The 21872-nt window shown below is 48.2% G+C and overlaps 1 protein-coding gene and 1 pseudogene across 1 annotated transcript; both read right to left on the bottom strand.

Moving 5' to 3' along the window:
* Positions 1-649: 649 nt before the first annotated feature.
* LOC136488850 (mitogen-activated protein kinase kinase 5-like) lies at positions 650-8321 on the bottom strand (annotated as a pseudogene).
* Positions 8096-13824, bottom strand: LOC136486743 (disease resistance protein RGA5-like). Its single transcript, XM_066483728.1, has 5 exons — positions 12834-13824; positions 10309-12288; positions 9159-9653; positions 8884-9048; positions 8096-8780 (listed from the first exon to the last, which is right to left on the bottom strand). Exons 1-5 carry the CDS (start codon positions 13613-13615, stop codon positions 8363-8365), a joined length of 3840 nt encoding a protein of 1279 aa, XP_066339825.1. The 5' UTR covers positions 13616-13824; the 3' UTR covers positions 8096-8362.
* Between the last annotated feature and the right edge of the window lie 8048 nt (positions 13825-21872).

The following is a 21872-nucleotide window of genomic DNA, read 5'->3' as shown; positions in this document are numbered from 1 at the left end:
AGAGGGACACGAAACTAATTAAGGCCTTGTTTAAATCCAGGGCGTAAAGTTTTGAGGTGTCACATCGAGTGTCAATTAAATATAGACTAAAAAAACAAATTACAAAATGCGTCAGTAATCAACGAAAAGAATTTATTAAGCATAATTAATCCGTCATTAGCACATGTGTACTGTAGCACCACATTATCAAATCATGGACTAATTAGGCTTAAAAGATTCGTCTCGCAAATTAGTCGCAAACTGTGTAATTAGTTATTTTTTTAAGTCTATATTTAACACTCCATGCATGTGTCTAAACATCCAATGTGATAGGGAGTAAACTTTAGGGGATGAACTAATCGAAAATATGTTGGTTCAATTCGCATTTCCAGATTTGCTCTATGCAATCATATATCCGGATAAAGGAATCCAAGAACCTATCATGCAGCAGCACGGAAGATCTATTATGTATCGTCATCATATGTTCAATCATCGTCACCCAATTATGCGCCAAAAATATCAGAGAGATGCTAGCAGCCTAGCACAATTGCATGTTCATGTGACAGCTCTGCTACATGGAGATTATTGGAGATAAAAAAAAAAGAAAAGTTCAAGTTTCTAACCAAACCTTTTTTAGAACAATGAAAATTTGTACGAAGTGGACCTCTGTACTTGAAATATGATATGATCTTTTACAAAATCATTTGTACACACTTTTTTTCCCCCTCTCGTTATGCTATCATCGCTGGAAGTAAAGAACATCAAACAACAGGAAGGATAATGAACCTTAATCGCAGCGAGGAGCTGATTGAGGACGATCGTGGTGATGAATTGATGATGGATACAACACTCAAAATTGGTTTGAAGAACATCAAGGGGGGCCTCCTTAACTGCAGCAGCAGCAACCATGGATGGATGAGGACGACGATGATGGAAAGACCACCACCGAAACTGGCCAGCCAATTCCCTTCAGACATCAGTTCCGTCCATCCAAGGATACACCTGGAATGCCGGATTGGAGTCCACACTGCCTGCAGCGAAGGCCAAACTGAGATGAGAATTGAGATCCTTACTCTACTCCCAATCCGAAACGGTGGTCATGACAGGGGAGGAGCAGCGAGGGGCTGCGGCTGCGGGCCGGCGACAAAAGGGTGCTGCAGTAGCTGCCCGGCCGTCAGCCGCTTGGCCGGGTTCTTCTGCAGGCAGCACCTAATGAATCCCCTGAACTCAGGCGAGGCGGTGGGCGGTGGCTCAGGCGGATCGGAGTAGCAGATGGCTACCATGAGCGCGGCCCAGTCCCCTTGCTTGCCGAGGTTCTCCCCGAAGGGGAACCTTGTCAGCGCTGTGCCTGTGCAGCAACCGGCAACAGACGCTGATCAGGCAAGCTCCGAAGGCAAGAAGAAGGCCCAGGAAAGGAAGGATCGCCAAGCACGGCCCAAGTCCAGGAGTGTACGCTTCTTCGGCCCAGAGTGGCATCATGAATGAGCCTGTGCGACGTGGGAGTGCGTGGCCCAGAGTGGCCCAGAGGGCGTCGGGTGTGTGCGTGAGTCGCCGTTCGGCTTATATGCCGTGTAGAGGACAAAGCAGAGGGGTATGAACATTGTATGAACTCTACTCCCAAGTAATCGAGATTCGTCCGTGTTCGTCCCGGTGCTCTGCTTCCCTTCCTAAGCTCCGATTCTTCCCTTCCAATCCCGGTTGCTTTCTCCTTCCCTCCGATTGCTGCTAACAATTGGTACTCGGAGCCACCTTCCTCGGCACTACTCTCGCTCTCGCCTTGATCTGGGATCGTAACCCCCATCGGCAGCGGATCGCTGAATCCTCACTCCGGTGAGGAATCGCGTGAACCATAGGTCCGATCCGAGGCTGATCCGGTCGGCATAAATCGAAGGTTGTTGCCCGCCCATCCCTACCCTGGAGCCCCACCAAATAGATCACGACCATTTCACCCGCTTCTGCCGAAATCTGGGAGCCATGGAGCCCAACTTCAAGCTGATGTTGGATGAGATGAAATCCATGCAGACAGCCCTCGAAGGCAGCATCGCGGCGGTCAATTTGTCGCTGGGCACCCGCATCGGTGCCGTGGAGCGCACCATCTCCGACCGCTTCGGTCGCCTGGAGGATGCAGCGAAGGTGTTCGACGAATGGAAGCCCACTGTCGACGAGTCCGTGAAGGAACTCCGCGCCGAGATCGGTGCAATCCGCAAGTCTGAGGAGGTCGTCGATCAGATGCGGGAGGAGATGACGGCTTTGCGCAAGACGGTGAGCCGTGCGGCGCTGGATGCAGCTCCAAGCGCTGCGTCTGGCGTCCTGTCTCCGCCTGTGGTGTCCACTGCCGGGGCCTCGTTCGGCGTGCCCTGTCCAGGGGTGGCCACGGCCGGCATGCAGTTCGGCAAGCTACCTTCCGTGATGACCATGACTGGAGCGTCGTGTTCCGTCAAACCTCCTCCAATGGGGTCCGCGGCGGGAGTGTCATTCTCCGCCGGTCCCAAGGTTACTGGCCCGTTGGTTGGGCACGGCGTCGAGCACCATCACCGGGGATTCGAGTTCCAAACTCTGTCCCCGGTCAAGGGTACGCACAGTCACTTCCCTCCCTATACCCATCCTCATCCGCAGTCTCTTCCTCGTCCTACTTTTGCCCTGCGTAGATCATATTCTAGTTCCATGCTGAATACGGGTCAGGATGCTGTGGCGCTGGGGTTGGGAACACATGAGGCACCCGAGCTCTGGGATCCTAACCCATCTAATGACAAACTCCCTAAACTGAATTTTCCCAAATTTGATGGCGAAAACCCACGCCTCTGGCTTCGCAACTGCACTGATTATTTTGAGATGTATGAGGTGGCTCCGCGTCGCTGGATCAAGGTATCCACGATGCATCTCACAGGAGCTGCCGCGCGCTAGTTTCCCGCTGTTGAGCAGCAAGTGTCCGGAATGTCTTAGCCACAATTCACTGCCTTAGTGATGGAGCGCTTTGGCAAAGACCAGCACGAACTGCTTAACCGTCAGCTATTTCACATCAGGCAGACAGGTAGCGTGCAGGAATATGCTGACAAATTCACTTCTATCGTTGATGACTTAATAGCTTATGGCAAAAACACTGATCCCATCTACTATGCTATGAGATTTGTTGATGGCTTGCGCGACGAGATTCGTACTGTTGTTCATATGCAGCGTCCTGGTACTTTGGATACTGCCGTGGTTCTCGCCTTGTTGTAGGAGGAAATGCTGGACTCGTCGAAGAAGAAAGAATTACGTCGTCCGGACGCGTACCAGTGGGCCAAGCTGCCCCCGCGCGCGCCACCACCTCCGCTGGTACCCGCCAAGCGCAATGAACGACAGGAGCGTGCGGCGGGAGCTGTGGTGGGTGATGATGGCCACCGTGGGCGCGGAGTCGATGCCAAGCTGAACACCCTGCGCGACTATCGTCGGGCCCATGGCCTCTGCATCAGGTGTGGCGAGAAATGGTCTCGCGACCATCGCTGTCCTGAGCAAATTCAGCTGCACGTACTCCAGGAAGTTTGGGATCTCTGTCATGGTGATGATTGTGAGGATCAACCGGTGCCAGAGGATTCCGATACCGATGCTCAGCTATTCATGACTCTTTCTTCAGCAGTAGTGTCCGATCGAGATTCCACTAGTACAATGCAGTTCAGGGGTGAAGTTCAGGGCAGGCAGGTCCGTATCTTATTGGATTCTGGCAGCTCCAATACATTTGTTAGTGCTTCACTTGCAGCTCACCTTCAAGGCAGTTCTGATTGTGATCACCCCACCCAAGTGATGGTGGGCAATGGTACTCAGCTGTGGTGTGATACAGAATTCAAGCAATTGCAGTGGTCAGTATAGCAGTGCTCTTTTGTTTTCGTGGCCAAGGTCCTGCCCCTATCTCAGTACGACCTCATCGTGGGCATGGATTGGCTCGCGGCGCATAGCCCTATGGAGATTGATTGGAGATATAAGTGGATGACTATCACATATGGCGGTACTCAGATGCATTTGCAAGGCCAGTTGGACTCCCTTCCAGTGGGTGCAGTTTTACAAATCACAACCGTGAAGGCAGAAGGTTTAGGAGCCAACTCATCATCTGCTCCACCGGAACTAGCAACTTTATTATTTGAGTTCAAGGATGTCTTTGACCCACCCCAAGGCTATCCACCGGCCCGCCACTGTGACCACAAGATTCCTCTCGTTGCTGGTGCCACTCCAGTGCAGGTTCGGCCTTATCGTTACCCTCCAGCTATCAAGGCTGAGATTGAACGTCAAGTTTCAGAGATGCTGCATTCAGGCCTTATCCAGCCAAGCAACAGCCCTTTTTCGTCTGCAGTGCTCTTGGTCAAAAAGAAAGACGGCTCGTTTCGCTTCTGTGTTGATTTCCGTCAGCTGAACGCCATAACAGCTAAGTGCAAATACCCTGTCCCGGTTATTGAGGAATTGCTGGACGAGTTATAGGGCGCTTCCTGGTTTTCTTCTCTGGACCTGACTGTCGGCTACCATCAGATACGTTTACGTCCTAGAGAAGAACCCAAGACGGCGTTCCAGACCCATTCTGGGCAATATGAGTTCCGGGTGATGGCTTTTGGGTTATCTGGAGCTCCAGCCACTTTTCTTAAGGCAATGAACACCACGTTACATCCGCTACTTCGCAAATGCGTTCTGGTTTTCTTTGATGACATCCTCATTTTCAGCAAGACTCGTGAAGAACATCTTGTCCACCTACGCTTGGTGTTAGAGCTCATCCGCCGTGACAAATGGCAAGTCAAGATGTCTAAGTGCTCTTTCCTGCATCGCCAACTCTGTTATCTGGGACATGTCATCTCTGAAACCGGTGTGGCTACTGATCCTGAAAAGATCATCGCAGTCCAGCAGTGGCCAGTGCCTTTGTCTGTCAAAGATGTGCGTAGTTTCTTGGGGCTTGCCAGTTACTACAGGCATTTCATCCGGCATTTTGCAGTTATTGCTAAGCCATTGACTGAGTTACTCAAAAAGGGTGTTCCCTTTCATTGGACCGAACCCCAAGCCAATTCATTTCAGGCATTGAAAGATGCTCTTACTCCGGCCCCGGTTCTAGCTCTCCCTGATTTCACAAACCATTTTGTGTGGAGACTGACGCCAGCGGCATAGGTATTGGCGCTGTGCTGAAGCAAGGGGGACACCCATTGGCTTTTCTCAGTAAGGCTTTGGGTCCGCGATCTCAGGGGTTGTCGACATACGAAAAAGAGTATATGGCTATTCTCTTGGCGCTGGATCAATGGCGTGCCTATCTGCAGTATGGGGAGTTTCACATTTTGACTGATAAAAAAGTTTGAGCCAGCTGACAGAACAACAGCTTCACACTCCCTGGCGGCAGAAGGTCTTTTCTAAGCTCTTGGGCTTATCTTACAAGATTGTCTACAGACGAGGGGCTGAGAATCGAGCTGCTGATGCCCTCTAACGCTACCCAGTCAGCTCTTGTGCTGCTATTTCAGTAACTGAACCCCATTGGTTATCTGAGGTGATCAAGTCATATAGTACTGATGAGCGGGCACAGTCTATCATCACACGTCTGACTGCAGATGACCAATCAGTACCCCACTTTACATTCCTCAACGGCCTTCTGAGGTATAAATCTCGTTTGTGGGTGGGGGCCGACACTGCCATTAAGCGCCAGTTGATCTCTGAGTTGCATTCCAATCCTATGGGGGCATTCTGGTATCCCGGTCACTCTCCGCCGACTGAAGCAAGTACTTTGCCTGGACTGGTATGAACACAGAAGTGCGTGATTTTCTCTCTGGCTATCAAGTGTGCCAGCAGGCTAAACCTGACCGATCCAAGTTACCAGGTCTTCTCCAGCCCCTTCCAGTTCTAGATCGGGCTTGGCGGATCATCTCTATTGATTTCATTGAAGGGTTGCCCATGTCGGGGTCTGTTAACTGCATCTTCGTCGTGGTTGACATCTTTTCTAAGTATGCCCACTTCCTCGGATTGAAGCATCCGTTCACTGCGAGTACCGTGGCCAAGCTTTTCTTCTCCAATGTCTTCAAGCTTCACGGCCTGCCCCAAGCCATTGTGTCGGACCGAGACCGCATCTTCACGAGCAAGTTTTGGCAGGAGCTCTTCCAGTTGGCCAAAGTGGACCTACGCATGTCTACTGCTTATCACCCGCAGTCCGATGGCCAGACCGAACGAGTCAACCAATGTCTTGAGACCTTCCTTCGCTGTTACACGCATGCCTGTCCTAAGCAGTGGAGCCGATGGTTGGATTTGGCTGAGTACTGGTATAATACTAGCTTCCACACTGCAGTGGGTTGCTCCCCATTTGAAGTGATGTATGGCTATGCCCCTGGTGCATTCAGTATTGAGGCTGCTCACAACTCTCCCATCACTGATCTAACCTCTTGGTTATCTGATCGAACTCTCCACACTGAGCTGATCCGGCAACATCTGCTATGTGCCAAGCAACGCTATGAAGAAGAATGCTGATATGCACCGCTCCTGAATGGCAGTTCGAGCTCAATGACTGGGTCTACCTCAAGCTCCAACCGTATGTTCAATCTTCTCTTACTGAGCATTCCCATCATAAGTTGGCCTTCCGGTTCTTTGGACCTTATCGCATTATTGCCAAGGTTGGTTCTGTGGCGTATCGCTTGGAGCTTCCACCCTCGTTTGCCATTCATCCAGTTTTTCATGTCTCCCAACTTAAAAAGGCGGTGGGTGCCGATCAGACTGTTCACTCCTGAACCTCCATCAGAATCTTCAGTATGGAGTATTCCGGAAAGGAATTCTGCAGCGGCGCTACCTACGCCAAGGTACGGCTTCCGTTCCTGCAGGGTTTGATCAAGTGGACTCATCTTCCGGAGTCGCTGGTAACCTAGGAGAAGCTCGCTGATCTGCAGCAACAGTTTCCTCGTGCTCTGGTCTGGGATCAACTAGGCGCGCAAGAAGGGGGAGTGTCAGCGATGTGCCTGTGCAGCAACCGACAACAGACGCTGATCAGGCAAGCTCCGAAGGCAAGAAGGCGGCCCAGGAAAGGAAGGATCGCCAAGCGCGGCCCAAGTCCAGGAGTGTACGCTTCTTTGGCCCAGAGTGGCATCATGAGTGAGCCTGTGCGACGTGGGAGTGCATGGCCCAGAGTGGCCCAGAGGGCGTCGGGTGTGTGCGTGAGTCGCCGTTTGGCTTATATGCCGTGTAGAGGACAAAGCAGAGGGGTATGAACATTGTATGAACTCTACTCCCAAGTAATCGAGATTCGTCCGTGTTCGTCCCGGTGCTCTGCTTCCCTTCCTAAGCTCCGATTCTTCCCTTCCAATCCCGGTTGCTTTCTCCTTCCCTCCGATTGCTGCTAACAAACCTGCCCAGGTACAACTCGAGAATGCTGAGGCCGAAGCTCCAGATGTCACTGGCGTAGCTGTCGTAGCTGTCGTCTTTGAGGTCGGTGTTGATCCGCTCGGGGCTTATGTAGGCGATGGTGCCGACGGAGGAGTTGGAGGGGTCCATGGTCTGGTTGAGGATGCGCCCGACGCCAAAGTCAGCGATCTTGACGCGGCGCGCAGAGTCGATGAGGAGGTTGGAGGGCTTGATGTCGCGGTGCACGATGTGGCGGTGGAGGTAGGAGATTCCGGATAGGACCTGGCACGCGACGTCGGCGAGGAACGGCTCGGCGGCGATGCGGCGGCCGTCGAGGGAGCCGCCGTCCATGTACTCGAGCAGGATCTGCACTCCCCACCACACTCGTACATGCCATGGCAGCGCACCACGCCCGGGTGCTCGGCGGTGCGGAGGATGGCGATCTCACGAGCGATTTGGCGCCGCACCGCGTTGTCGTGGTTCCCGTAGAGCACCTTGAGCGCGTAGAAGCTGCCTCGTGCCGCGGTGCCGCACCATCCACACCGTCCCACCAGCGCCGCTGCCGACGCGGCGCACGGGCTCCAGCTCCGCGTGTGGGGGCGGCTGCTGCTGGTGCATCGCGGCGGCGGCAGGAGTGGAGATGCTCGGCGGGGTGGACCCCCGGCGGAGGTGGCGGCCTCGCGTTGGGGCATGGGGAGGTTGAGACCCGGGCGGCGGCCTCACTTTATTTATTCTTCACATTGGTGATTATAACATATCTCCTGTGTATAGTCCTGCTAATATTTAAGAGTTTGGTAAGAGCCCAGGTAGAAACGAATTAGGATTAGGATTTTTCCTTCTCCATTACTTCTAGGATAAAGTCTTTATGTTTTACAACAGATGTATCCAAAGGAGACCTTAGTTAATATCTAGGCAGCTAATAATATTAAGATGTCTACACTCTAAATACTTGTTTCGAATTAAGCAAGGATTAAGATGTCTACGGTCCTGTACACTTTTGTGCAATTTGTGGAGTCCATCAATCCGTCGACTGCGGGGAAAACTTGTCCTCTGCGGGCTCCTACTCCTTGTCCCTCGACGCGTGCATCGAGGCGTTCTGCCTCTCCTGCTGCTGGATCATATACGAACCCATCGTGTTGTCCAAGCCCGACGAGAGGACGAAGCTGCCGCTCGTCGCTCTGCTCCGCACCGGCGCGGTGCTGAAGCCGATCGTGCGCTGGCCGCTGAACATCTGCTGTTGTGCCGTTTGGTCGACCACGGTCGGCTGCGTGGCGCTGTCCACGGCAAGGTTCTGAACGGCGCTGTCCGCGGGCGGTGCTGCGGGATTGTAGAGTGCGAGTTCGGCGCTGCCGCGCACGGCGGGCACGTCGTGGTTGTGCTTGCCCTCGTACGTGGTGATCACGGTGCGCAGGTCGTCGGACGCGCGCTCCACATGCTTGCGGACCGGGCACCCTACCGTCGTACACTTGTAGTAGCTCCTGTAGTCATAAGACAACAGCCACGATGAGTACAAAGTTCACACTTTCAATAGGCGTTTCCTCCATCCCACAGAGACCGAACTAATTTCTTTTTCAATCCTACCTGGGGTGTGGATTTCCCTTCACCACCTTCTGCCCGTACTTCCTCCACCGATAGCCGTCATCAAAGATGTCGACATCGCTCACGGTTCGGAGAATGACCCTCTCCTCACGCGCCGTCCGCTTGCCAGACATGGAGATCCCCTTACCGTCACCGTCGTCTTTCCTCCTGATAAAAGCAACAGGAATTGATTTCCGCTTGTTCGTTCCAAGAATGCAACAAATAGTCGGAAACAAATTGGCACGGATATTGTGTGACCAAACTACCAAAGCACTCACCTCTTGGAATCCGGCTGGTCTTTGTCGAACTCATCACCGCCAGCATTCTCAGCCCGCGGCAAGCCTACACCAACATCGTCGTCCGCAATCGAACCCTCGACCGTCACGACGGATGTGCCCGACATTCGGCCCAATGAGTGCTCGGACGCGTCACCGCTCTGCAGCAGCTGCGGCGCCTTCTGCGGCCACCTCGCGTGGTTGTGCGTGCCCCTGTAGACAATCTCGAAGATCTGGCCATCCTGCGACCTCTCCACCTTCTTCTTGACAGGGCAGGTCGGGAAGGTGCACTTGTAGTAGCTGCGCAGGTACTCACCCACCTTCACCGCCTTCTGGCCGTACTTACGCCAGTTGTAGCCATCGTCCGACGACGGCAAATCCGCGATCGCCTGGAACGGCACGCTGAAGACTTGTTTTCGTGTTGAACTTGCATCGTTGGATTGCGACACTTCTTCAACATCTGCAGCTACCTCGTCTAGCTCACTTTTTTTATGCCACCTGCAGAGATTGTGTAACATATACCCAATACATTAATATTATGTTTCATGTTAGTGTTCTTATTTTAATAGTGGGTATTATATTAGATGTATCACATTTGCATATCACGTCTATGTTTAGTCATGGAAATTAGAATTGATAGTAACTTCAATAGAAATTTCAGCCATACAAACTAGAACGCTATAACCAAAAACATAGCAAATAGGTGGTTTACTCCTGCAATCACATGAGCTGATCGGCTACATTTTAAGATTATAAGAGGAAAAAGGGTAAACATCACCTAAAAGATTTGTTTTTCATACAGTTTTTCACCTAAAAGCGCTATCTAGTATGTGTTGAGAAATAAAAGATGTAGAACTAGTCATTATCAGATCTTCTACAAAAATTGATGCACGCCAGAAATCTTAACCATGACTAAATCCAGCAGATTAAACTTGACCAAGTAAATAAAGTATTGAACCTCGGCACTCCTCTTATCTTGATGTTATTAAAGTCTACAATCTGAAAGTATAGCAATCTCATTTAAAATTTCTTCAGCTAGTTTGGAAACTGCTTTAGGCTAAGTGAAACACACCAGCCCAGGACACAATCAAGTAGCTAGCAACAGTTTATTGTAACGTTTCAGTGAAACTACAAGGAGAAGAAAGGCACGTACTCTTCGTCAAACAAACCCACAATTCGTAGGTTGAAGTTTATAAGTCTTGAATGCTTGCTAATGGCATCCTTGAACACAGATTCCACAGCTATTCTGTCGGATTCCTCTGCACCCAGTGCTGCCCCAATTCGGCCAGTAATCTCTTGGAGGTTTAACAGGTGTTCAATGCCGACAAGCATATTACCATTTTGCTCTCCACTGTGGGCATTGAATTCAAGATTCAGACTCCGAAGCCTAGGCATTGCTTCCGGCTGAAAAGCAATGCGCATAATGCCACATCTGAATTTGAAAAACTTTAGAACAGGAAATGCTGCACGATGGAAGACAATCTGTTCTGCTGTTGGTTGCCTGACGTACAGAGAGAGAATGGTGAGTTCCTGTAACTTGGCGATGCTGTCAACATCACCTGTCGTAAATTCCCTAAGAACAATTTTCAAAATGCTTAGCTTCCGGAGCTGTCCAATCCATACGGGGAGTCTTGAAAAGATGCAAAAAGGCGGCAACAACTCAAGTCTCTGAATGAAGATGGACAGAGGAGATATGCTCCGCCATGAGAAATCCAAGGAAATGTTTGTGCAAGAAGCAGCTGGAGCAGGAGCAGGAGCAAGAATTATAGATTTTAAATTGCCAAGTTTCTCAAGGGAAGAAACGAAAGCTACCAATTTCCCCTTCAGAGGATCAGACATTTCTGTAGAACTAATGACATGAAGATCATGCAGGCCTGTCATCCCACCAAGTTGCCATACATTATCTTCAGGGTTACTGCTGAGGTCAAAAGACTGAAGAGTGCGTAGAGATCCCATGTGACCAATACCATTGCACAGATTTATCTGACCACCTACACAGAGGTGCACCAATCTAGGGAGATGTACAATATCTGATGGAACAGAAGTTACTCTTGCATAAATTTCCAGTGTTTGCAAATATGTCAGTCCACTCATCCTGGCTGGTAGTTTCACAGTGATGTTAGATGTAATCCGCATGTACCTCAGCTGAAACAGTCTGTCGATGCCACTGAGGTCTAACTCCTCTTGGTCATGGTCACCCCAAACATCAAGAATAAGAACTCGAAGTACCTCAAACTCCATAATCGAAGGGAGGCACTCAACAAGTCCATAAAAGATAAGTGACCGCACAGGGGATAGTGTGATGCTTTCTGGTTTCGTTGCATATTTGGCACTACTGAATCTGAGAGATAGTCGTCGAACCTTTACAGAAAGCTCTGAGATGGTATTGGAGTAGTCTATCACAGTGCTGAAGTTCTCTTCTATGGACATGCTCCTAATAACTTCAAATACAGTGGAGTGCAGTGTATACGAAGTCACCTCATCTGAGATATTGGTATGATTGGGTTGTATCAGTCCCCTGCAGGTAAGCTCATCAAAATAGCATTCTGCAACTTCATCACATTTTTTCTCTTCTACTGCAATGATAAAACCTTCGGCACTCCATTGTTTCACCAAGTCAGCCTTCAAGAATGTATAACCCTCAGGATACATACTAAGATATAGTAAGCATGTCTTCAAATGGCGAGGAAGACTATTGCAGCTCAGACCTACTATTTCTCCCAGCATGACTTGAGAAGTAAGATTATATCTCAATCTGGAAAATAATGCTTCTTTGACATGGCGCCACAACTCTAAGTTATCTGGTTGGATTGCTAAAATGCTAGCTATGCTAATTATTCCGAGTGGCAGACCACCACATGTTCTTATAATTTTCTCAGAGCTTTCCTTCAATTGTTTAGAGCACTCGTGCTTAAATCCAAACACTCTATTGAAGAACAATTCTGTGGAATGATTTCCACCAAGTGGCTCCATCTTAAAAATAGCATCAGCTTCATAATCACAGCACTCCAAAGCTACTTCTTCAATATCTGTAGTTATTAATATTTTGCTACAATTAGTGTCATCAGGAAATGCGCTGTTAACAATATCCCATGATGTTGTTTCCCACAAACCATCAATTACAATGAGATACCTGCCAAATGATTTAAAATGTTATAAATATTCTGTGCAAGAATAGGTGAAATACAACAATTACAAAAGCATGACAATGGAAAATTTAAAGTTGAAAATATGTAATGGAATGATTATATTTTGTATTAGATTTTCTAGTTTACCTGATAGTTCTAAATTCTTCTTATTTGGCTTGACAAACTTGCATGCCTGCTTTGAGTTTGTAAGCTCGAAAATATTGGTACATGCTTTTATCATGATTCAAAGTTTGAACTTCAAACTCTACTGTATTAGAAGAAACAAAATTGATAGGGTTCTTGTCAGTAATCTAATTTTATTATTTTCCCTGTTCCTTATAATTTATGATTTGTCAGATTTTCTCGTTATCGCTACTCATAATAAACAGAAACTTGAAATCGAAACTTAGCCATGTAAATTGACTAGTATATCAAGATCTTCGTTTCAAGAATTTTCTGTAGATTTCAATGAGCCTACAATTTGTAATACTGCACATGCTTTTCAAAAAGGAGGGAGCACCTCCTTAACATATATGTACTAGTTATATACCTCTTCTGTTGGAGATGTTTTCTTAGGCTGTCAATGAGCTCTTGCACGGGGAGACCATGAGGGGGTCCTTGATGGCGGGGCAGGATTTGGGAGATTATGTTACTGAGAAGCCTCCTTGTATCAGGCATCTTTGAGGCTCGAACAAAAGCTTGACACTCGAACTGTCCTTCCATTTCACGGTACACTTGTTTGGCAAGTGTAGTCTTACCAACACCTGGGGATCCTTGTATGCATATTACTAGCCTCTGTTCGGCGTCAATGTTAAGCCTCTTGATAATTTCAGCCTTGGAATCATCTATACCAACAAGATCTGTGGCGTCCCTGTCGAACCTTGGAACCCAGCCTTGCCCACCCCCACCGTCGACCACAAATCTAGGATTTGATGCCCAACGCCCAAGATCGTACCTGTTGTGTCGTTCATGGGCGTCCTTGGCCTGCTTCACAAGAGTGCTTACTTCTTCGACCTCAGGCTCAGGGCGGGACTCTTCACTGGAATTGGGGCCGGGGTGCATCGTCTTGTCAATATAATCCTCAATATCGTACGACAGATCACGCACCTCGTTCATCCAGTGCTTCACCATCATGTTGGGAGCTTCCACCCTTGACAGATTCACGAGGAAGGTGTTTATTTCTTCGAGATCTTGTTTGAGGAGCTCGAGCTTCTCCTTGTGTAGCTTCAGTGGCTCTGGCAGCTGATCATCTGGAGAGACCAGCAGTGACCGGAGCTTCCAAAGAAGGGAACCCATAGCGCCCAGCGAAGAACTGAGCATCGGACCTTCCATCTCTCATGCGAAAAGAAACCAAAGCATCTATAACAGCCGTGGTTATCTACTCCACACCTTCTAGTCTTGGATTTACACCGCAGATGCAAATCTGATCGAGAGCGGAAGATAGCAAGGGCTGCTCCCCTCCAACTTTTTTTTTAACTCTACTGTCTAATCCCAAATCTAGGGGCTGTTCGGCTGGGCTAAACTGCAGGTTTTGGCTGGAGCAGTCGAGTAGCCAGCTGATTGCATTTCATTACCCCCGTGAGAGGAAGACTAAGGGTGTGTTTGGTTCCTTAGACCCAAATTTAGTTCCTGTCCTATTGAATATTTCAACATATACATGGAGTATTAAATATAGATTAAAAAAATAATTAATTACACAGATTGTGATTAATTTGCGAGACGATTTTTTAAGTCTAATTAGTCTATGATTTGACAATGTTGTGCTACAGTAAATATGTGCTAATGGCGGTTTAATTAGGCTTAATAAATTCGTCTCGTAAATTAGTCTTCATCTGTGTAATTAGTTTTATAATTAACTCATGTTTAGTCCTCCTAATTAATATTCAAACATCCGATGTGACATGGACTAAAATTTAGTCCGTGGAACCAAACACCCCCTAAATATTATAGTCTCTAGGATTGGCTGGCTGTATGGATATTTATAGCTCATTTAAGCTAGCAGTCAGAGCATCTTCAAGAGGATCTTCGCATCTTTTATAATTTATACAAATAAAGATTTTGATGAATAAAATTCTCTCCAACATCCTCTTTAACTGGATATCCAGATATAGATATTCTCTATTCTGGATTTTTCGCTAGAAAAAAATAAGAACAAAGATGACTTTTTGATTGTGCATGAGATATAGAAAAACGGTTGGAGGGTACAAAAATATATAAAGCGATTTTGAATCAAATGATTCTCCAGATGATAATCTAGAGATTAGATTTTAGAAAGGCTCTCAAAGACGCTCTTAGTTTATCTATTACCAACTTTTTTTCTTTCATAATATTTTATTGTTTTGTGATTCAGCTAACTGTAAATTTATAGTGCACCTCTCTTTTCTCTCATTTTTCCTTCACCTCAATATTCAGCTTACTAAGAATCTCTTATTATATTTGCTTTAACCTACTTCATATGTCTCAAATTATAAGATGTTTTGATTTTCCTAGTTATATTTATTTTATTAATATAGATAATACAATAAAAAAGCCAAAACTTATTATAATTTGGAAGGCATACAGCGAGAAGCAAGTACTAGACTAGCCAGGAGTACCTACGAGCGAGTCTACGACGACGTGTTTACCCTTGGTAAAAGGCTTAGGGTGTATTTAGTTGGGATGGTGAAAAATTTTAGGTGTCACATTGGATGTGTCAGGAGGATGTCGGGAGGAGTTTTCGGATACTAATAAAAAAATAAATTACAGAACCCATCAGAAAACTACGAGACGAATCTAATGATACTAATTAATCGGTCATTAGCACATGTGGGTTACCGTAGCACTTAAGGCTTTTCATCGACTAATTAGGCTTAAAAGATTCGTCTCGCGATTTTGCCTAGAACTGTGCAATTAGTTTTTTTTTGTCTATATATAGTACTCCATGCATGTGTCCAAACATACTCTTTTACTGTAGGAGACAAAAAAATTTGAAAACTAAACGGGGCCTTAGACTAGCCACAGCTTTGCTTTTTACCGGTGCCCAAACACTCTCTCTCCTATTTGGAGCACCGATGCCCACGTTGTAGTGGTGCTGAGATGAAATAAAAAGTGGCCACCGATGCATGTTCATTCATTTGTGCTTCAAACGTTAAAAAATATTATTCATCATTCGCCTCTGCCTTCGCGGCCACTACAACGGTGTGTCACGGGGTCCACAAGCACGGTGAAGCACCGGTGCCCACGCTGTGAGAATTGGAGAGCTGAAGCATTGGTGCTCTGTCAGACTGAAATTTTTTCGGCACCGCTCACACTGTGGACAGTCTTAGGGCTCGTTAAGTTGGCGAATTTTTTGGCAAAATGGTACTGTAGCACTTTCATTGTTATTTGATAATTAGTGTCCAATTATAGTCTAATTAGGCTTAAAAGATTCTTCTCGTGAATTTCGTCTAAACTGTATAATTAGTTTTATTTTTTTATTTATATTTAATGCTTCAGGCATGCGTTCAAAAAATTCGATATAACGGAAAATCTTAAAAAATTTTAGGAATTAAACACTACCTTAGTGGCTTAGGCCCTCCGCAGCGTGATGCTTAGAATAGGAGAGAGATTAAAGAAGAGTGACTCCATACATTGCAGCTAGTGCTGTCTAGCTCAAAAAAAAATGAGGAAAGACGCAAGTAGTTGCTTCGGTTCCAACCGGTGTCAGGTTAATAGAATAACATTTTTTTCTTCTTTGCTTCTCTCTCAACACCGGCTTTTATACCCTGACATAGTACTTTATGGTGGATCCCATAATGATTCTATAGTGACTCCTCACACTGCAGCCCACAATTTCACTGAACACTACTGACACCTCTGTATGTATAAACAGTAACCGACGCCACTCACGTTGTGGAGGGCCTTACGGTTGGAATAGTCCTAGGCTAGCTTGCCACAGAATGCGTGTACGACCACGGTGCAGTCGATATGATTGCCTGCTGTTGTTATTGCTATTGCTAGTCCGCGGCTCTCACAACAACCATGTGGCACAGGACACGTGACCCGCAGGCCAGCTTTTCTGCAGTCCGTCCCGTCTTGTCCCAAGTCCAACCCGTCAGTCCCCCGGCCCTACCTCTAGCCATATGTTCATGTTCATACGGCTTGGGTGCTGATTAGTTGTATTTGCAAAATTTTTTAAGATTTCCTATCCAATCTATGGACGTATACATGAAGCATTAAATATAAATAAAAAATAAAATTAATTACACAGTTTAGACAAAATTCACGAGACAGAATCTTTTAAACCTAATTAGACTATGATTAGACACTAATTACCAAATAACAACGAAAATGCTATAGTACCAGTTCTCAAAAACTTCCGCGAACTATGGGTGGAAAACTGAAAATGAGCAGTGGCACTTCTTTTGAAAATGAACAGCGGCTTGCCGCGCCATTCGCCGTGGAGCGTAAGTGCCGCGTTCATATTCGCGGCGCGGCAGATCCGGCCACATCATCGGACAGCGGTCCTGGTCGCTGCTACGTTGGCAGCCTCGCCATGCCACCATACATGACACGAGACATACGTTTCACCACGCCAGGGAAATAGGCGCGGCCAAAAGTGTTAGTTTTGAAGAAAAAAATATAAACAATGTCAGTTTTAAAAATAGTTTTAAAATGTGTTAAAAATAAAAAAATTCGCCACAGTGGGGACGGCGGGCGTCGAGCGCTGTGGAGACGGCGAGCGAGCGGACGGGCGGGCGGGCGGCGAGTGTGGTGGGGACGGTGGGCGAGCGAGCGGGCGGCCGCTGTGGTAAGTGCGCCGCAGGAGCAACAAAGGCGTGGGGTCGAAGGAGCAAGCAAACAGCGGCGCGCGAGGACGAGCGAGCGCGTCGTGCTCAGGCGCTGTGGCCCCAGGGAGGGGGAAAGAGTGGGTTGTGGCGGCTAGGGTTTTATCTTACTGCTGGGCTCTTTAGGCACGAAATTGGCCAGCTGAGCGCGTGCAAGCCTAATATATATAGCAACAGATTGTGGATCTAAATATCAGGCTTTAGCGACGGATCTTTTAACAATAAAGCAAAATAAAAATAGCGACCGACGTTCGATCAGAGAAATAAGAAATACCGACCGACCATCTGTTACGAACTTTTAGCGACCGACCGCCCATTGATATTTTAGTACTTTTAGGGTACGTACAATGCTCCTAGCTGGAGAGGCGCTTGTAGGCGGTTACATGTTTTGCTTGCCACGGTGGACATGATACATGCGCTTTGTACGCGGCGTCGCTGCCTAATGAAGCGTCCGGTGCTTCGGGCTGTGCGACAAGCAAATCCTACCGTGACAGGCTAATTAACTACTATTGTTGACTTGTTCTCAAGTAAAGAAGCGCTTATCGCATTGTAAGTTAGGACTGCTAGCTAATGTTTTGTGCCTTCTCTCTCTTTAAACGCTGATGTAAGCGTCTCTGCGTTATACGTGCCCTTAGCAACCCACCTCCGACGCTATTTTTGGTTGTGGTATACTGGTACACGACGAAGTCGACTTACAAGAGTATCTTTGTGGGAAGCACCATGTTTGAGTAACGCATGAGAATGTGGAAGTCGTGGGTGCCACTAAAATGATAGATGTTCTTATGGCCTGCCTCGCACAATAGACGCTGGACAGCGAACTGTCAGGCACAAAGGGGTTTGCAGCATCCACACCCAGATGCTTCTTGTGTGATCAAGAGGCAGAATCCATACAACACTTGCTCACGTCCTGTGTCTTCGCATGCTAGGTTTGGGCCTCAGTTCTTGGTAGACTGGTGGAGTTGGCATTGAGGCCTAACTCTGACATATTCCATGATTGGTGGCACAGGATAAAGCAGCTCACCACGAAGACAAAACACAAACAACTCTTCGCTTGTTGGTTTGAGTCTGGTTGAAAGGCGTTAATTCTCTTGTAATCCTAACAACTTATGATTTGGAAGCATTAGAACTGTTGTGTGTTTTGATGGTTGCGTCCCTGATGTCCGAGCGATGAAGCAAAATATTAGCAAGCAGGCAGTGTTGTGGGTTTTTGGCCGGTGCTAAGGCCTTAGGGTGTTTTTGGTTAGGTAGATGGATATAGCCCTGGGCATTCGGGTTATCCGAATTTTTCGGGTCGGGTACTTCGGATCATAAGAAATTCGGATACTGGAAAACGTTATCCGAATTTACCCCCGAAAAAACACTACCCGAAATTTTGGGTACCCGATAATTCGGGTTCGAGTATTCCCGAACTACCCGATATTCAGAAAACCAGCCGGATACCGTCGGAGTCGGGCGGTGGTGCGGCGGTGTGGCCGCTTGCCGGTGTGGGAGCTCGGCCGCGCGGGGGCTCGGGCACAGCAGTACAGCACTGGGGTCGGTGTCGGCCGTCGGGCGGGGTGGAGTGCGACCGCGCGGGGCGGCGGACGACCGCGCGTCGAGCCTGCCTGGCGGTCGCGGAGGTGAGAGGCGGCACATCGAGCCTGGCGGTCGCGCGGCGTTGGCGTCGGAGCGTCGAGGCTCGGCCGCGCGGGCGGCGTCGGGGCGTCGGGGCCGCGCGGTCAAGGCGTCGGCGTCGGGGCGCGGGGCTCGGCGGTCGCTAGGGTTCGGGGGGGGTTTGGGATTTGGGGGCGCGGCAGTCTAGGCCTCTGGGGGAGTCGGAGTCGAGGTCTCGGGTGGAGACCGTGGACTTGTTGGGCCACATGCGCCAATGCCGCATAGTGCCATAATGGGCTTGAATTCAATCTAGATGTTGAATTGTTGATGACATTAGTCCATGGGCTCTAAAAATATTGGGTAATATGGGTAAATCGGGTACCAGACGGTGTTACCTGAATTTCCCGAACTAATTTTGGGTATCTAGAATCACTATCCGAAATTGTAACCGGGTAGATCGGTTCGGATAGTTCGGGTACGGGTTCGGGTTCGGGTATTGGGTAGCGAGTAATTTGCCCACGGTTAGATGGATATGACCATTCTATCTTTCAACGACGTAAATGTTTTAAAAAAACTAACCATGCCATTGAAAGGATATATAGATGGCTAGAGTGGGGGTGATGGTGAATAGCCTATTAAAATTTCTACAAACACGAAGACACTAGGCACAATGTATTAGTATGAGAGGCAATCCTAATAGTCACTACTTGCCTAGACTAGTCAATAAAAATCAAGCCCCCTACACAATTCTAATTGCAAGGATCAAGCAAACCAACAACTAGTGGCTCTACTAAACAACTAAGGAGCTAGCTAAGAATAACTAAATTACACAACTAAAAAGAGAGCTAGCAACTAAACAAGCTAGAGAGCTAGAGCTACATAAACAATCAACACAAAAGCACAATACGAAATGTAATTGCAAGTGTTGAGAATGAAAACCAATGAGGGCAACTAACGCAAAGATTTTCCCCAAGGTTTGGTTGCTTGCCGGCAACCTACGTCCCCATTGAGGTCGATACTTAGATTACCGCTTCACTTTGCCAAGCGAGCACACATGCTCGGCCCCTACGACATAGGGCACTTCTAGAAGCCTATAGATCACCAAGGATCTCAAACCTCGATTGATTTCACTAGAGTTATGCTTTGCGAATCTCCCGCTTGGTGAGCACAAAGCCCCTCACAACATCCAATGATCGGAGGCAACAACAATAACCAAGAGCCCGCCAACGATTTCCTCGAGCACCAAGCTGGCTAGGCGACGATAATCACTAAGAGTAACAAGAAATCCCGAGCCACAAAGATTAGCAAGTGCCACCAAATGGAATCTCTCTAATGCAATGGACTAGAGGCTCCCAACCTCTCACAAATGTGATCACTAAATCAAGACGGGAATGAGAGTGTTCTCATCTTTAGAGGGGGTGTATGCACAACAAATGGCCAAGAGAGCCTCCAAAGCCGGCCAAACAAGTATTTATGGAAGAGGGGGAAGAAAGAGCCGCTACCCCCCCCCCCCCCTCAACGCCTTTCTGTGTGACTTGGCGGTCCAACCACTAGGGGGCAACAGCCACCAGCCAAGCTCTCAATGCAACTTCGAATTTTGATGATGACATTAATCTGGTGTTGCTACAGTACCAGGTGCCCTAACCACCAGCCTAATCAATGATCACCAGAGAGCTCTAAAACATAAAAATCCATCACTGGATTAGTCAGATGCTTAGCACTAGACTAAGTGCTATTAGAGTTTGAAAAAACATAGAACCACTCATGCTCAGACATGTCGGCTGGTGGTCCGAACGCCCTGGGCGGCGGTCCAACTGATCGTCCCTACCAGATGGCCCGAGGCAGGAACAGTTCCCCAACATGGTACGGTGGCCCACGTGGGCCAAATAGCCTATTAAAAATTATACAACAACACTAAGCCAAGAGGTTAGATAATTATGAGACGAAGCGAGTGTTGCGTTAGCCTACTAAAAATGCAAGCCACCTATCCGCAATTCTAGTTAACTATGATCTATGTGTCACACAAGAGGCTAAGTCACTACTCTCTAAGTTAGTGAACTCTCAAAGACTAACGAAATAGCCTCACTAACCACTAACAAGACACAAACTAGTTCTCAAAACTAGTTACACTAAAGAGCTTAGCTACACTAGAAAAGTAGATACAAGAGATATAGTGATGGTTACACCACCGTGGCAAGAGACAATCAATCAACCACAAAGAGAATCCCGGTGACAAGATGACACAATGATTTATCCCCGAGGTTCACTTGCTTTCCAGCAAGCTACATCCTCGTTGTAGCGATTCACCCACTTGGAGGTTCACGCGCTAATAGGCATCACACGTCTAACCCGCAATCGGGTGCCGCATAACCAACACAAGATGGAGATCCACAAGCTACGAGCAATCCTCTAGAGTATCTTTTTGCTCTCCGTCGAGGAAAGGTCAAGAACCCCTCACAATTACCATGATCGGAGCCGAAGACAAGCACCACCCTCCGCTCGGCAATCCTCGCTGCACCAAGCCGTCTAGGTGGCGGCCACCACCAAGAGTAACAAGCAAAATCCGTAGCAAAACACAATTATCAAGTGCCTCTAGATGCAATCACTCAAAGCAATGCACTTGGATGCTCTCGAATCTCACCAAATGGTGAATCAATCAAGCAAGATGAGTGAGAGAGGAATGGCTAGGCTCACTAGGGTGTATTCTCAATAGAAATGGCTAAGAGAGTGAGCCATGGCCGGCCAACCCCTTTTTATAGAGCCCCCATTGGAAACGATCCGTTGGGCTCAAGGGGCAACCCACTGCGTGCTGACCGGACGCGCCGGTCAAAGGTGACCGGACTCACACCTCCAGCGTCGGGTCGCACGATGTGTTTCACGTGGTGCCCACGTTCAACCTCCACCGCGTGAACCCAACGGTCACCAGCCTCCCGCGTGCGTGTTAAGTCGAGACCGGACACGCCGGTCAGATCGACCGGATGCATTAGCCCCAGCGTCCGGTCGCTGTGATGCGACCACGTGTCCCCTGCGTTTAACTGTGTTCGTTCATCTCCAATGGTCGGGTGACTACTCACCACGGTTTATGTTGCACCAGATGCAGCACCAGGGTGACCGGACGCACCACATCCGCGTCAGGTCCACGCGCGCTTGCGCGCCATGTGGCACGACCGGACCCGCTGCTGAGATGACCT

The sequence above is a fragment of the Miscanthus floridulus genome, chromosome 10 (genome assembly GCF_019320115.1).
Source record: "Miscanthus floridulus cultivar M001 chromosome 10, ASM1932011v1, whole genome shotgun sequence".
In the NCBI taxonomy this organism is placed as follows: domain Eukaryota; kingdom Viridiplantae; phylum Streptophyta; class Magnoliopsida; order Poales; family Poaceae; genus Miscanthus; species Miscanthus floridulus.
Note: the sequence above shows the minus strand (reverse complement) of the source record. Positions and strands in the feature narration are given on the sequence as shown.

Coding starts and splice junctions, on each gene's coding strand:
- LOC136486743 (XM_066483728.1), bottom strand. CDS start 13,615: ATGGAAGGTCCGATGCTCAGTTCTTCGCTGGGCGCTATGGGTTCCCTT. Junction 9,654..10,308: donor GTGGGTTTGTTTGACGAAGA/GTACGTGCCTTT, acceptor CAATCTCTGCAG/GTGGCATAAAAAAAGTGAGC. Junction 8,781..8,883: donor AAGGGAAATCCACACCCCAG/GTAGGATTGAAA, acceptor TTATGACTACAG/GAGCTACTACAAGTGTACGA.